At 43.4% G+C, this 17,352-nt stretch overlaps 1 protein-coding gene across 5 annotated transcripts in view; it reads right to left on the reverse strand.

Moving 5' to 3' along the window:
* COL17A1 (collagen type XVII alpha 1 chain) overlaps window positions 1-12,386 on the reverse strand; it is a 51,442-nt gene extending 39,056 nt beyond the window's left edge. For 3 of the 5 annotated variants that reach the window (XM_060126642.1, XM_060126643.1, XM_060126644.1), the window contains exons 1-5: window positions 12,231-12,386; window positions 4,472-4,534; window positions 2,539-2,583; window positions 1,178-1,282; window positions 25-159 (exon numbers count right to left, since the gene is read on the reverse strand). In XM_060126642.1, the coding sequence (XP_059982625.1) occupies window positions 25-159; window positions 1,178-1,282; window positions 2,539-2,583; window positions 4,472-4,523 (337 nt within the window). In that variant the 5' untranslated portion in view covers window positions 4,524-4,534; window positions 12,231-12,386. Of the gene's footprint in view, window positions 1-24; window positions 160-1,177; window positions 1,283-2,538; window positions 2,584-4,471; window positions 4,535-11,783; window positions 11,836-12,230 lie in introns of those variants that run through there. The other 2 variants (XM_060126640.1, XM_060126641.1) reach the window with 2 other exon arrangements.
* Between the last annotated feature and the right edge of the window lie 4,966 nt (window positions 12,387-17,352).

A 17,352-nucleotide genomic window follows, 5' to 3' on the forward strand; every position in this document is an offset into this window, starting at 1 on the left:
TCTTAAAGTCTGTGGGACCGGTACCTTCGTATGTTCCATGGCGGGTGACGTGCGTTTTTCTCTCAAAGGTCGAGCCTGGTGAGTTGGGCAGAGTGGAGGCCAAGTCACCAGGGGCCCTCCTGTAACTGGAGGTAGAGGCATTGCCTCGTGTGCTCCCACCTACAAGAGGGGAAAAAGCACAGACCCTCAGAGCACTTCACAGATTGACATACGTTTCCACTAAGTGCACGCAGACTGCTCCTAATAAAGGAGGGCCCTGTGGAGGGGCCAGAGGACTTCAGGAGAGCACGTCCGAAGGGATCCACCCCTCAGCATTCCCGTGGCTGCTCAGAAATGGGAGATGGAATTATTGCTACTGGAAGGTAGGGAGGTCCTTTATGTCTGTGGCCAAAGTGCACGGAAATGGAGAAGCGGGATGTTTCTTGAGGACCTGGCCTGCAATCGTAGAGCACTGCTGGGTGGACTAGAATACAGCCCCACGTGGAAGTATTCCTCGAGAGGTAAGGGCAGGCGCTGCACTTGGTCAGCCCAGCTGTTTGCCTGTCTTGGGTCTTTTCTTTAGTGTCATTCCAAGATTTTAAAAATGGCTTCAGCGGTAGTGTGTGTGTGTGTGTGTGTGTGTGTGTGTGTGTGTGTGTGCGCGCGCGCGCGTGCGTGTGTGTGTTTTCCCTGCTTTGTTTTGTTTCAGTTTGAAAGCTACCATGAAAGAATGCTTCTTTGGGAACAACTAGGCCTGTGTTGGACGCTTGCCCAGTGGAAATGCACAAAGTGTGGGTTCATATGTCACCAGATTTCCTTAGCACAGTAACCCAATCGTTAAGTTTCTTTTGTTGTTGTTAATTCAAACTGTAAACCCTCAGACAGGCACACCCTTTTCTAAAAGAGATGACTTAAAGAGAGTAATTCAGTGGGAAAGGCGTCAACTCCCCAGGAATCCTTCTTAATGAATTATTGTTATTTATATCGGGGGACAGAATGATAACTGATTCCATTTTAAGTAGGCTTCAAATGTGGATAATTCGAAAGTCTCACCTTTGGTGGGATGTGTGTCCTTTACACAGCTCTTTGGGGTATTTGGAATGGGTGACAAACAGTGGTAATGGTCTCCCTCCATTCAGGACCCTCTCTCTCCCTGTCCATCTGCCCTACCCCAGCCCTCACACCAGCAGGCACTTACTTGAGTTTATGTAGCCGCTGCTGCCATGCATCAGGCTCTGTTTCTCCAGCCGGCTCCCTCCACCAAGAGAGCCTGTTTTAGCATAGCCGTTGCTGGTGCCCCCTTCTGCAGAGAGGAGGAGCAGGTGACAAGTTACAAGTGGAGTCAGTGCAGAGGGTTTCCTCGTTCCCTGCCCCTCGGAAGCCTTCCCTGGCTTCTCACCCACGAGGCTCTTGGTTTGGGGCCCCTTTCCCACCTGCACTGCACGATACATGCTGCTGTGCTCTCGGTTTGTTTGTTTTTGATACAAATGTCAAGAGCAAATATTCTACCCAATTTAAAAAAAAAGTTCCCTGGGTGGAGCATAGCAAGTTGCTGATTAGGAAAATTAAATATTTGAAAAGTCAGCAAGTGATGAAAACTCCTTGAGGCCAAGGCCTGGGTTGGGCTTGCTTTTTTTGAATGCCTGGTCGGTACACTGGACATGGCAGCCACTGGAAGTGTTGGAGGGATGAGTGAGAGCTCTGGGTTGCTGGTGTTTCACCTGGCAGCCCATCGTGCTCCAACCTCGTGTGTGGATGGAGGAGAGGGATCTCCCCACTCCCCACATTGAGCCAGGCTTCCCGAGAGGTGCAGGGCTAGTTTGAGGGCTCAGATCTCCATTATAGAATCCACTAACCCTAATAACCTCCCGAGAAAAAAGTGGATTCAGACAGAAGCCTGGCTGTGGTTCCCTCCTCCACCCCAGGCCCAGGCTGGATAAGATTTCTGAAATTTTAGTGTCTAGATCAGGCAAACTTATAGAGACAGAAAGTAGATTTGTGGTATTCAGGGGCTGGGAAGAAGGGAGGGGGAATGGGAGTGACTGTTAATGGCCGTGGAGGGTTTTTTTGAGTGATGGAAATGTTCTAAAATTAGATTGTTGCAAAGGGGCTGCATGACTCTGTAAATACACTAACAACCATTGAATTATACACTTTGAACGGGTGGATTTTGTGGGATATAAGGTAATTTCAATACAGCTGTTTAAAAAAAAGATTTCAGGGCTTCCATGGTGGCGCAGTGGTTAAGAGTCCGCCTGCCAATGCAGGGGACACAGGTTCGTGCCCTGGTCTGGGAAGATCCCACATGCCGTGGAGCGGCTAGGCCCGTGAGCCATGGCTGCTGAGCCTGCGTGTCCGGAGCCTGTGCTCCGCAACAGGAGAGCCCACAATAGTGAGAGGGCCACGTACCGCAAAAAAATATATAATAAATAAATAAATAAAAGATTTCAGATATTTTGGACTTGCTCAACGGGAGAGTGAGTACCCACGGAAAAGGTTACATGTGGAGCCCTTCACACAGGCCTTACTGAGAAGAAAGCTCTCAAGATGGTCACTTACTTGGTGGTAAGGACGTAAGTCTTGTAGTTATTGTTTCCGTGATAACTAGAAAAACACAAAGAAAAGATGAGATCTTAAGTAATGTACTGAAACCTCTGTACTTTGGCAAGGTCTCACATCGTTCACAGGTTCGGCTCATTAAATTAGGTTCAATATAGACTTTTATACACTTGTGCTTTAAGGTATTTGATCTGACCCACTGTAAAAGCAAATAGGTGCAATAACAATAGGGCTTAACGTACCTGGAAAACAGGTTTATATCCCTTTGGTACCAAAAGTAGTTAGTTACCCACTGATTTGAACAATGAGTTGTCTTGCATTAATGTCTCTCATATAACAATTAGATCTAGTCCAGGCCTGGATTTGCCCTTGAAGGAGGATCAGGCCCTCAAGTCACTCTTTTTCTCTGCACTGCCCCTTCTAAATGGTCACCCGGTCCAGCTGAGGCCAGCATATCATCCTGGCTGATTACACTGTGATGCGAATAATTACCTTGAACCTCTTTATGAATTTGGGGGTGTCTCAAGGACATCATAATTCATTCTAAAGTCTTCAGGGCCACCCCTGAGTGTGAGGAGGTGTAGGAAGGAAGGGGGTCGGTAAGTCACATTTGGTGCTTGGACAGATGAACATCCAAGACAGACTTGAAGATCCAGTCCCTTTGCCTCCCGAAACTGAGAAGACTCCAAGTGATGGTGAGTCTACAGAGGTCACAAAAGCTTCTGGTGTTTTTGGAAAACACCAGTTAGAAGAAAAACCTCTTGCCTTCCTGAATCACTCTCTCCTCTACAGCAGCATGGGGAGGTGAGTAGATTCCCGAAACCGTAACTGGGCCAATTCTGTGCTCTGCCTGTGACCATCACCAACCACTACCTCCCTCTGGGTTGGACATCAAGGAGCACCTATCTAGCTAAGGTCGCTGGTTTCTAGAAGCACCCTTCTCGTGCACACGCCCAAGCATATTCATATGCGTGTTGTGTATGCACGTATGGTTGGTGAAAGGAGAAAAGGATGAAGAAGATTGTGGGGCATCACTTTGTGCTGCTGGCAACGGCTGCATCCCACACCGGTCGTACTGCTCCCTCACCCTTTCCTTCACCCTGCGTGTTCCTATTAGCTTGGTGGTCCTAGCAGCGACATGGCGTTATGAATGGAGCAGAAGCATCATTCTATGCGTAAAAGGAAATGGTTTTTCAGACTAAAATGGCAGCTTGATTTGAATAATAGTCCTTGAGCTTCCACTAAACCTCTCATTGTGTGGACCTTTGGGATCCTATGACACATAAAAATAAATTCTTGCTTAAGCTGAAAGTTCCAAGTCTGTGGAGCCAGAATTTTTTATTGGCAATATATGAAAGTCACAGGATAAATGAAAGAGTCAGAGCTGTTAAGGGGCTATTTTAATGTCTCTGAGTTTATTATTCGGGCAGTTTCACAAAAGAAATGTGTCTGTTTTCAGTTTTCAGTGTAGACTGCAACTGTGACACCAGTGTGATTCCAACTTTGTCCCTGCAATAATGGGATATCATTCTCTTGGATTTCTGTTGCCCTGTATCCCTAAAAACGAACACGGTTAAATAAGCTGTTGTAAATTCAGTCAACAGGATATTATGAAACCATTAAAAATGCTGGTTATAAAAACTGGAACATAGAAATGGTGATTTTCATCTTGGAAGAAAAAGCAGAACACATTTTGATTACATGTGTGTTAAAAAAATCAACAAAAGGCTTCTTATAGGAAGAAATAGTCTATTTAGGAAAACATTTAAAATGATACAGTGGGGAAGAAAAGCAAAAAGAAAAAGCTAAGAAAAAAACTAAAAACAAAAGAAATAGAAAAAAAGATACAGTAGTTGTGGTAGAATTAGGAATAAATTATTTACTCTTTCCAAAAATTTTTTTACTTTTATAATGACACGTTTCATGCCCTTACGTCTTTCAGTGACTTCACTGCCATCTCGTTTGTTCTTCTTGGTTACATCCATACCATCGCCCCCTATGGAAAAAGCCAGAAACCATGAATAACCATGTCTATGACCATCACTTCATAAGTATAGGTCCCTACTATTCAAGCTGAGAACCAAAACTTGATTCCTAGAATTCAAAGCATAATTCTTTCGTGTGTATATTTTTTTAACAAGAGTCATTCCCACTTCCTGTATCAGTGAGAGAGTAATTTAATAGTTCCACCTTGGATTCTACTCCTTTGTATTGGGATTTTTTTTTTTTTTTTATTGAATGGAGACACCATAATTTATCTCATTCCCCACTGATAAAGATTTAAATTGTTTTCAACTTTAACTTTTTATAATACAATATATATACAAACAGGGAGAATAGGACAATGAATATCCCTGTTCCCATAATCCAGCCACAACAATCAAAAATTCATAACCTGTTTCTTTTTTAATTTTATTTTTTTATACAGGTTATTAGTCATCCATTTTATACACATCAGTGAATACATGTCAATCCCAATCACCCAATTCATCCCACCACCACCCCCCACCCCTGCCGCTTTCCCCCCTTGGTGTCCATACGTTTTTCTTCTACTTCTGTGCCTCAATTTCTGCTCTACAAACTGGTTCATCTGTACCATTTTCTAGGTTCCACATATATGCATTAATATACGATATTTGCTTTTCTCTTTCTGACTTACTTCACTCTGTATGACAGTCTCTACATCCATCCACGTCTCTACAAATGACCCAATTTCATTTCTTTTTATGGCTGAGTAATGTTCCATTGTATATATGTACCACATCTTCTTTATTCATTCGTCAGTCGATGGGCATTTAGGTTGCTTCCATGACCTGGCTATTGCAAATAGTGCTGCAATGAACATTGGGGTGCGTGTGTCTTTTTGAATTATGGTTTTCTCTGGGTATATGCCCAGTAGTGGGATTGCTGGGTCATATAGTAATTCTATTTTTAGTTTTTTAAGGAACCTCCATATTGTTCTCCATAGTGGCTGTATCAATTTACAGTCCCACCAAACATGCAAGAGGTTTCCATTTTCTCCACCCTCTCCAGCATTTGTTGTTTGTGATTTTCTGATGATACCCATTCTAACCAGTGTGAGGTGATACCTCATGTTGTTTGTTGTTTGTGATTTTCTGATGATACCCATTCTAACCAGTGTGAGGTGATACCTCATGTAGTTTTGATTTGCATTTCTCTAACAATTAGTGATGTTGAGCAGCTTTTCATGTGCTTCTTGGCCATCTGTATGCCTTCTTTGGAGAAATGCTTATTTAGGTCTTCTGCCCATTTTTGGATTGAGTTGTTTGTTTTTTTAATATTGAGCTTCATGAGCTGTTTATATATTTTGGAGATTAATCCTTTGTCCATTGATTCATTTGCAAATATTTTCTCCCATTCTGACGGTTGTCTTTTCATCTTGTTTATGGTTTCCTTTGCTGTGCAAAAGCTTTTAAGTTTCATTAGGTCCCATTTGTTTATTTTTGTTTTTATTTCCATTACTGTAGGAGATGGATCAAAAAAGATCTTGCTGTGATTTATGTCAAAGAGTGTTCTTCCTATGTTTTCCTCTAAGAGTTTTATAGTGCCCAGTCTTACATTTAGGTCTCTAACCCATTTTGAGTTTATTTTTGTGGATGGTGTTAGGGAGTGTTCTAATTTCATTCTTTCATATGTAGCTGTACAGTTTTCCCAGCACCACTTATTGAAGAGACTGTCTTTTCTCCATTGTATATCCTTGCCTCCTTTGTCATCAATTAGTTGACCATAGGTGTGTGGGTTTATCTCTGGGCTTTCTATCCTGTTCCATTGATCTATATTTCTGTTTTTGTGCCAGTACCATATTGTCTTGATTACTGTAGCTTTGTAGTATAGTCTAAAGTCAGGGAGTCTGATTCCTCCAGCTCCGTTTTTTTTCCTCAAGACTGCTTTAGCTATTCAGGGTCTTTTGTGTCTCCATACAAATTTTAAGATTTTTTGTTCTAGTTCCATAAAAAATGCCATTGGTAATTTGATAGGGATTGCATTGAATCTGTAGATTACTTTGGGTAGTATAGTCATTTTCACAATGTTGATTCTTCCAATCCAAGAACATGGTATATCTCTCCATCTGTTGGTATCATCTTTAATTTCTTTCATCAGTGTCTTATAGTTTTCTGCACACAGGTCTTTTGTCTCCCTAGGTAGGTTTATTCCTAGGTATTTTATTCTTTTTGTTGCAGTGGTAAATGGGGGTGCTTCCTTAATTTCTCCTTCAGATTTTTCATCATTAGTGTATAGGAATGCAAGATATTTTGGTGATTTTTTTTTTTTCTTGCGGTACGTGGGCCTCTCAATGTTGTGGCCTCTCCCGTTGTGGAGCACAGGCTCCAGACGCACAGGCTCAGCAGCCATGGCTCATGGGCCTAGCTGCTCCGCGGCATGTGGGCTCTTCCTGGACCGGGGCACAAACCCGTGTCCCCTGCATCGGCAGGTGGACTCTCAACCACTGCGCCACCAGGGAAGCCCTGTGCATTAATTTTGTATCCTGCAACTTTACCAAATTCATTGATGAGCTCTAGTAGTTTTCTGGTGGCATCTTTAGGATTCTCTGTGTATAGTATCATGTCATCTGCAAACAGTGACAGCTTTACTTCTTTTCTGATTTGGATTCCTTTTATTTCTTTTTCTTCTCTGATTGCCATGGCTAGGACTTCCAAAACTATGTTGAATAATAGTGATTTGATTCCTAGAATTCAAACTTGAATTCAAAACTTGATTCCTAGAATTCGAAGCATAATTCTTTCGTGTGTGTATGTGTGTGTGTGTGCGTGTATATATATATATTGTGTGTGTGTGTGTGTGTGTGTGTGTGTGTGTGTGTGTGTGGTACACGGGCCTCTCACTGTTGTGGCCTCTCCTGTTGTGGAGCACAGGCACCGGACGCACAAGCTCAGCGGCCATGGCTCATGGACCCAGCCGCTCCGTGGCATGTGGGATCTTCCCGGACCAGGGCACGAACCCGTGTCCCCTGTATCAGCAGGCAGACTATCAACCACTGTGCCACCAGGGAAGCCCCGTGTGTATATTTTTTAATGAGTCATTCCCACTTCTTGTATCAGTGAGATAGTAATTTAATAGTTCCACCTTGGATTCTGTTCTTTTGTATTGGGATCTTTTTTTTTTTTTTAAGGTCTAATTGAGCAGGCTGCCCCCTGCTGAATGTTAAAGGTCTTACATAGAAGATCTGGTGCCCTGACTATAAAACTTCCACTTTTTGCCCAAGTAACACATAGCTGAAGGATATCTGTCAAAGCACATGGTGCTTTCAACTAATTCATTTTGATGTATCCCATAATGTTCAGTGTTCTATATGGAGCTCTACGAATACAAGACATTCATGCTTCATTATTTAGAGTTCGGATGTGAGAATGTTTGATGGATTCAAATCAGGATAAAAATCATAATGGTCATACTTGTGTAGAACTTTACACTTCTTACAACATGAAACTTTCTCTTCGTAACACACCAGCTCTACTATGCTTATTTACAGACATAAGTAGTGAAAACATGAAGAAAATCAGTGTAAAATCTATTGAAATACATAGGAAAATATTTGTACATGTCATCTGTGTTCTCCCTTCACTCTTACTCTGTGTTCTGAGTAGAAAAATCATTGAGGTCTTGTCCGCTGTCCTGAAGCCTGGATGAGATAAGGCAAGGCTGACTTAAGGGGTGGGGCCGGGCTGGGGGGTGGGGGAGGAACGTGATTCAGGCTTGAACACACAGAAGACCATGGCAAGGATCCCTGACCAACTGGGTGCATTTGGCTGTAGTTCCCAGTCTCAGGCTCTGCAGGGACTTGAAATCTGGCTTTCCCTGTGGTTCTCTCCTCCCAGCCCCCCAACCTTCCCTTCCTCCTCGTTTATTTGTTGGATGCAGTTCAAATTGGATTCTAGAATTCTGGAGCAAGCTACTTCTGCCCAGGACAAACCTTTCTTGAACGCTTTTAGTCTTTTTCTCCTGCCTGGTGACCTTAGGGTCTACTTATCCATTAGGTGCAATGGGCACAGTGCCTAGCCCCATCATACTTTCAGGGGCCCACAAAAATGTTTGAACTTTTTTATAATCGAAAGGAAAAATGAACACAATCCAACTTGGATTATATTCTTTCAATGCAGGTTTTTTTTTTGGTTTGTTGTTGTTGCTGTCATTGCTTGTTTTTTTCCTGGAGGCAGGACATCCACAAAGGCAAAATTATCTAGGGCCGACAGAAGTCCTAGTGCAGCCCTGAATGACTGTCCCACTGAAAATCAAGACCACACAAGACCAACTGGTCAACTATCCAGGGAAATTCACCAAGATCCACACACTTAGCGTCAGGGCCTGATCGAATGTGCCAACTTTTTGCTCATCAGAGTTTTTTAAATGCAGCAAGGAATGAGGCATCACGGAAAAACTCCTGGCTGCATCTGAGAAGACACAGTTCTTTGCAGGTATGTTTCCCAGAGCCAAAGAGCAGGGGCTCCATAAGCAATTTAACAATGGAGTCCAACCTCATTAGTGGGCCAAACCTAGCCTGTGACTGTCTGCATTCCAGCTATTACCTGTATGACTTATGTCACACCAACCTACCTACCACCTGACACCCTCTCTGAAATCCTTTGTTGAAGCATGAATTGCCTTTTGTACCTCTGAAATCCCTCCTCCTTTTTTAATTTTCCCCCAACTGGTCATTAGCTGTGAAGCAGGAGGTATTTTGGAGTTCAAATGCCCCTGGCTAAAAAAAAATGCCCCTGGCTCCTGGTGGGGAGCCACCTAGGATGGCACCTGAATCGATATGAAATATTATCCTGAAAGGAACTGTTTATAACAATCCATGGAAACTAACTTCCCACAAGTTATTGCTTACTATGATCCTTTAATGAAAGTTGCTGCCGGCAGCTATAAATTTGGGTTTGGCTGGGTTGTTTCCACTTGTAGCCATCAAGGCAGACTGATGATAGCTCCACTCCATTTAAGAGTCTCAGCGTCTAGGCAGCAAAACTGGCAAGTGTTTTCTTGCTCTTTCTGTACCCCGAGATATAACAGACATTTCTAGGTATCCCCCATCTTTTTCTTAGGTCCCAATGATGAAGCCTTAAGATCTGCAGCAAAAAGCCAAGAGTTCCCTAACTTCCAGAGGGTGTGAGGAGACAGCCTGCTAAGAAATCAGATGCCCCCCTCCAGGGCCTGGGGGCTCTTCACTGACTGGTGCTCTGGGATAGAAGGCCCCCTAGGTGGGTGCAGGTACATTGGTTCTTGCCTCTCTCTCAGCCTGCAGTCCCTAAATGGCTGCATCCCATGGCCTTAACACAATGATTTCTCGGGCCTGAAGTACACAGGACGGAGCTCTGCTGACCTTGCCAAAGCTCTTTCCCAGATTGATAGTCTGAAATGGCAGAGATGTTTTGGGAGGTGGATTCCTTTAAACCAGAGGTAATGGGAAGCTTTCTGTGAGTTATCAAAGGAAAATGATGGGTTGAGGCACAAATCTGGACAGGGATCATCCCATGGGGGCCTATAGTTTTCCCACAGGACTTCCTTTTTAAATATTTTAAGTGCCGGTAGTTTTAAAAAGTGTAACTTAAGGGAAAGGAAAGTTACATGCCCAGGCACGTGTCTGAGCCTGCCTCTCCCAGCAGTGCTCATCCGTACACCTTCCTCCAAAAGCACTACTTAATGGAAGCACAGTCAAGTAGCATAATTTTAAACTTCTTGGATGTCTGAGCCACTTAACTAGAACCGAGGATAAGCAGGTCATTCAAGTTCTTAATTCCAAAATTATGTTCATTTCCATCCATAGTTCTAAGGGGCTGCTTTGTGGCTATTTCAATACTTAATGTTCTTCTGAAGATGTAAAAATGATCCTGTGTCATTTTCTTATGTAAGAAAACACAATGCAAAATCCTTTTTCTACTTGTATGAGGTTTTTTCCTTTCCCCTTCATTTAAATGATGTCACATCCACCTGAAACTATTCCGATGAAGATGGGGTGTAACCCAGGCACAAACCGCTGATACCAACAGAAAACCACCTCACTGAACTTATTATAACAACTCATGAAACACTTGGTCTTTGACACAAAGAAGGGAATAGAGAAGCTAAGTGTTTTTCTACTTTCCAATCTCTGCATACTTTACATTGTAAAACAAAACAACGGAATAACCAAAGTGTGGGAAAACCACCCACTAGCTCTTGCTCTGTTAACAGAGAAGGGGCAAGCAGTTTGCAGGGGGTATGAACACCCATGCCCTAGCGTTAACTGTTTCAGAGGCTTCTGACTCCACGCCACCCCACCCCCGTGGCTCCCCAGCAATGGGTCTCCAGCTTGCTGCATTTGGCTTCCTCCATTTTCATAACCCAGGGGTGAGGGAGCTTGGGCCCTGGCTTTGTGATCATGCCGCTTGTTTCGAGCCATGTTTGGTTAAATCCTGCCGCCGCTAACAATGGCAAATGAGCCAAACCAGACAGAGGCAAACTTCTTTCGGTTAGGCATAATTTAAGAATGTGGTTAGTCCTTAGGTCAAATCGGTTTCACCAATCTGGGTTTCTATCCAAGCTTGAAGCAGGACTCCTTACTTTAACTGCCCCCATGTCAACTCTGATCAGATTCGTGTGAGTGTTTTGAAGGGGCTGAGAGTAAAGCAAGCCCCCTCTGACTCTCGGAAGGGCTCCCTGGGGGGCTGGACATGTGCTTTCGTTTAGTTCCGACTTTGATCTGTGCCTTAGCTCTAAGAGAAAGCATGTGGGTGTAAGGAGAAACAATTCTCCTTTCCAAATGAATTTCTTTTAAAAGTCTCGCTCACTACCTTTTATGGACAGAACAAATCCAACTCTTAAGGCTACTAATTGACCGCTTCTCAAAAGAAGTGAGGTACCACAGGCTTTGCCTACACTTCAAAAAGTAAAGTGGTAATTTGTCAGTTAGTAGTTAATGTGGTCCAGTGAGATACCTCAACTGGTAATTCTCACCCCAAAATGAATTCCTTTTGGCCCAAATTGGCCAGTAAAAGTAAGACAGATTTTTTTTTTCTTGTTCCAAGTTTGCCTCCAGGAAGTTTCTGGATTAATTATATCATTTCAGATATTCCACTTTACTTTAGATTAGGGGCAGTAATCGTCAAGCGTGATATACAGCAGTGTCCACCCACCCCTTGAGCTTTATCAGAACCTCCCAGCGCAGACACCCGGGCAGCACTTTGGTCCTTAGTTCTCAGGGGCTACTTCTAGAAGCCTCAACTCACCTACACTTTAACTTCACCTCTGAGCTGTCCTCTTGCTGTCAAGGGGAGAGAGGGGAAGTAGAGGAGGGTGGGGAGAGAGAAACTGATTGAGAGAGAAGGAATTATAAACTCATCATATTTTAAATAAAACAATTTAACACAAGTCCTTTTACACTACTGAAAACAATACCAAAGAAATCTGGCCACTGGAGCTCACTTTATCTTAACTGGCCTTTTTCTTCTCTTTCCCACTGACAAAACTTTCTTGTTGTTCCTTTAAAAGACCTACCCTAAAAATAGAACACATAAGCCAAAGTAATCATTTATGATCAATTAATCACTTCAACCAGAACACTGGAAACTAAATAATGTCATCTCAGATTCTCTGACAAACATTGAAGTTCTCAGTGGCAAACCTCAAATTAAAATCTCACAAGAAGAGAAAACGGTCAAATTCCTATTACTTACCTAGGTTGAGGTGTTGAAGGAACCAGAAACAACTTTGAGTAAATGCCCCCTCTCTCCTTCTTCCCCTGACATTTCCTTCTAGACGTCTGCTGTTCCCACTTTTTTTTATCCAGGCCCAGTCAAGGTGTGTTAGAGCTGAGTGATCTTTCAAAAATGTTCACTTCTTCTCTTGCCCTTGTTTCTTTCGGTTCTTTGCTTCCAAACAAGTCCTGACAAAGGTGTGTCGGCATTTACAGTGTGACTCCACCCTTCCAATTATCTGACACTTGCCGGATTAAAAAAAATCTGCCTCCAGGATCAAACTTTACAGGAGGCAGAAACCTTCTCCAGTTTAGGTGGATCAATCATTTATGGGCCATGGGGAAAAGGGAGCAACTGTTCAGAATAAGGAAAAGACATTTTATTGCTCCTCCTTACCTTCTACAGCCAGAGAGCTGCCACAACCCGGTATTCCCCTCGCGCGCTGCCATGGGAATAATCAAAATCCCCATGTGCGTGACTCATGGTGTAGCCAGGCATGTAGGGGCCTGTGGTCAAGGTCTGAGCCTGAGCCCTAGAAAAACTGTGAAGTTGACAGGATTTATATTCAAGACCTGTTTCCCCTATACATACCTTTTCCCTCTTTCCCCCAAACATACCTTTTCCCTCTTTCCCCCATTCTGACCCAACCCATGTCAATCTCACCTGGAGGAAACAGTGGGTGAACCAATTCAGAGTAAGACATTAATGACTGAAAACATAGAGCAATTGGTGGCATAGGGTTCATTTTTTAAAAGTAACCAGGTATAGTAATGCTGAGTCTAAGGAGTGATGTGAGTGACAGGATTTTAGGCATTTAGCCACCTAGTAACGGAGAGAGATACTGTTGGGAAGGGTTAAGGACGTTCTTGCCCCTCAATTCAGCACCCACATAGTCTCTACACATGCAAAGACATGTGTGGACTCCCAGAGGCCCTGTAACTCCAGGTACATTTCATGGGGCCATTAGACTTTTGTAAGAGGGCCAATTTGCGCCAATCTAGAAAGTTCTCATGAGCACCTGGATAGCATCTGGCTTTCTGGGACCCCTGAACACTAACTTGAGGGACTTCCCTGGCAGTCCAGTGGTTAAGACTTCACCTTGCAATGCAGGGGGTGCAGGTTCGATCCCTGGTTGGGGAGCTAAGATTCCACATGCCTCTGGGCCAAAAGAACAAAACATAAAACAGAAGCAATATTGTAACAAATTCAATAGAGACTTTAAATATGGTCCACATCCCTCCATAGCACCCCCCCTCCCCGCAAAAAAGAGTAATTTGAGACTCTTGGTGTTGGGAATATGGGAAGTCTGACCCTAGAACTCACGCAGGTGGTTCTTTGGAGCCGTAGCATCTTCTTGGGACCCAATGCCAGGTTTGGATTCCCTGTTCTGAGGCATTATTCCAAGATCCTGGAGGGGAGCTGAGGAATTCCTGTAGCATAGTGCCCATGCATGTCTACACTGTGCTATTGTGGGTACTCACACTGCATGGGAGGGTAGAAGACAACTAAGCACCCCTTGTGGGATTCTCACTCCTAAGCTCCCAATATTTCTGCGTTGAAGTCACTCATTTCAGATCCCTTTCAATGGTCTAGAATGTGACACTTATTGGGTTCTTGTTTTCTGGGATGTTCCTGCCTTCCCTAAATAAATATTTACTCAACATGTCTGCTGTTTATCTCACAGAAGAGCATTGAAGGATCTGAAGAGGGAGAGCTTTCAGCATGAAATGAACATAACCCTGCCTCATTTATTCACTTACTCATTAGCTCATGAATTAAACAAAGATATATTGGCTTCTTGCCTCCTGCTTGGAGGCAGACATTGAACTGAGAATTTGGTGGTGAAATATAGACATATTCTCAGTCCTTATGGAGTTCAGAGTCTAGTGGAGGAAGATAGGCCTTAAATGTATTAGTCTGCTAGGGCTGCTGTAACAAAATACTACTGGTTTTGTTAAAAGCCAGAAATAACAAGTCCAAATGGAGTCATTTGCCCCCACAAGAGCAAAGCAACACTTAATTGCAATTCCAACCTCTCCCAGGAATGGAACCTTTAAGTAGACAATCCGAAATTTCCTGATCAGCACTTAGTGAGGTAATCTGCATAATAAGACCCCTGCTGTTCCCTTCCCCCACAAAATGATGACCTGGTCTGAAACAATTCTTTCTTGTCTTTTGCTAATAACATCCTTGCCCAAACCTCCTTCTGCCTAAAAACCTGCCATTTTGTACAACCCCTTGGAGAGCCCTTCTATTTATTGGACAGGATACTGACTGATTCATGAATCCTTGAACAAAGCCAATTAGACCTTCAAATTTACTTGGTCAAATTTTGTTTTTTAACAGATTGGTGGCAGTAGTGGGATCCAAAGTGAACTTCCGATGGCTTTCAGAACATTCAGGCATGGTACCCCGTGAACCATTTTGAGTTCACTACCTTTCTCACTGTTTCTGAGGGAGGTTGGTGAGTTCCTCTCTGGTTAGCTCTGCTTTTTTTGCACTCAAGCTCCCAACCTAATTGACTTTCCTCTACAGGACAGGTCAGCTTGAGCTTGTAGATGATTCTACCCAGAGCCCAACTGAGCTGGCGGATGCTTCTGCCTACAGCCCAGCCCCTAAGTTTTCAGACCACAATTCCCCAGGTGAAAAACCCAGCCCTTAGCTCTGTCCCTGGATTCCACATTGGACACTGCTGATAGTTTGGTCTGCAGTTCTCTGTTTGTTTGGAATCTTTCCCCAGGTTTCATGTTGGGAGCTGTTGCGGGCAGCTGGAGCTCTCCATAGGTGTGGAATTAGACTATAGTCCCCACTCTTTGGGGTTTGCTGGTCCAATCCTTTCCCCAATCCAAGGTTCCATGGGAATTGGTGGGGTGTGCACAGGGCCATCTTCTGGCCAGGACACAGTAACATCTCTTACTTACTGCTAATACATTAAGGTGTTTGTCTTGTTTTGTGCAGCTAAAGGCTATTGCTAAGTGGGTACCTGGAAAACCAAAAGAAACCCCTGTGGGGTCTGTCCCAGGATCCCCAGATTCCATGTTGGGAACTGTTGGTGGCAGCTCTAGCTCCCCCATTTATTTAGAATCATTCTGCCGTCCCCATTTTTTGGGACCTGCAGGTTCAGTTCTTTCTCCACTCCCTAGATTATTAGTATGACTCTAAGAAACCCAAAGGCCTAGCTAAAGAAATGGGATTCTTTATATCCAAAGAGTTGTGTGTGTCACCTTCTGGCATACTTGCTTACTTTGTGTTTAAAAACTATAGTCCTGGAAGTTGAAGATCTCTAACAAGATGGCAAGATTTTATTAAAAACAATCTAGAATTACAACAGTCATTATGAGGAAAATTCCAAAGAGATAAGATCATTTAAAAAGTGCACTTAAAAGCAAGAGCTGCTAAATCAAACAGAATTGAATACCTATTTTAATTAGCATGATGAAGGCTCCAAAAGTTTTTGAAATTTCAAAATAGTTTCATTAAAAGATTGGTTGGGGCTTCCCTGGTGGCACAGTGATTGAGAATCCGCCTGCTAATGCAGAGGACACGAGTCCAAGCCCTGGTCTGGGAAGATCCCACATGCCGCGGAGCAACTAGGCCCGTGAGCCACAACTACTGAGCCTGCGCGTCTGGAGCCTGTGCTCCACAACAAGAGGGGCCGCGATAGTGAGAGGCCCGCGCACCGCGATGAAGAGTGGCCCCCACTTGCTGCAACTAGAGGAAGCCCTTACACAGAAACGAAGACCCAACGCAGCCAAAATAAATTAATTAATTAATTAAAAAAAAAAAAAGATTGGTTGTACAGTCAGTGCTCGCGTGTGCACTCTGCCCTTGCCCAGCGCAGGGCCCTTTACATATAGCTCTTCATTTCATCACCACAACCCATTTAGGGAGGGATTATGAACCTCATGAAAGCCTGTAGCCTGTTAAGAGGCACTGCTGATATTCAAAGCCAGTTCTCTTTCCAAAGGCCATGTTCTTATTCACCTGGAGATGCTGCCACAGCATGTCTTCCCTAACCCCATTAGTTTTTGCTGTTGTCTACTTCTGTCCCAATTATTTGTTCACTCATGCATTACATACCAAATAGCTACGAGATTCTTAATATGCGTCCTGCTCTGTGCTACATGCTCTCAATACAGCAGGGAAATCAATGCGTTTCTTCCATTCATGGAACTTACAGTCAATCAGAGGAAACTGAGAATTACTAATCATCATCATCAAACAGTATTTATTAAGTACCTAGAAAGTGCAGTCTCTGTCATTTTTGCAGGAATGCTTTACTTTGGTGATATCACCTTCACTTTACATGTAAGGAAACGGGCTCAGATACATTTGGCAACTGGTTCTGATTTCAGTCAGCTGTAAAGTGTCTGATCAGGGATGCCAGCCTTGGCCTGCAGAATGTCCTGTTGCCTCCTCATGACATCACCCTGCCTCATTACTATGCCTCTTGATTCTTCAATGAATTTCTCATCAGGAACATAAGTCCCTGTGCCACCATCTTTTGCATTTTTTTGCCGCTACCATGTTGTTACTTTCCCTCTAAGTCACTTCTCTGTCAGAATCTCCCACAGATGGGATCATTTTTGTACAAAGTAATGTGTTCAAAGTAATGTGCTAATAGTCTCAAACAGCCTCATCTCCCATGAGAAACACACATGCGCATGCACACACGCACACACACACTTTAGCCATGGCGCATGTATTAAATGAACTAAAAAAAAAAGAAAAAAGATTGGTTGTAAAGGCTAATGAAAAATTAAAGACACTAAAGGTATTTAAAACAACACCTAGGCGTCCCCCATTACACCCTTCTAGGGGGTCATCAAAACACTGGCCCAGAAGTTGATGCCTCAATTGTAATCAACTGAAAGAAACACTGGAAAAAAGATTCTCCTCAAAGGCCCTCGCAAATTCTTCAACATCAACTTAAGTGCCCTGATATAGGCCCCTCCCAGAGTTGACGAAATTCTGAGGGCTTTTCTGGTAAACTGCTATATTATTCCCTTAAGCAGCCAAGGGGAAACTAAAGTTAAAATTTATTGGGTTGTTTAATACTGCCAGAAATATTCAGTTTGTTCCAACTGAAACCTGACAAGAT

The sequence above is a fragment of the Lagenorhynchus albirostris genome, chromosome 16 (assembly GCF_949774975.1).
Source record: "Lagenorhynchus albirostris chromosome 16, mLagAlb1.1, whole genome shotgun sequence".
In the NCBI taxonomy this organism is placed as follows: Eukaryota; Metazoa; Chordata; class Mammalia; order Artiodactyla; family Delphinidae; genus Lagenorhynchus; species Lagenorhynchus albirostris.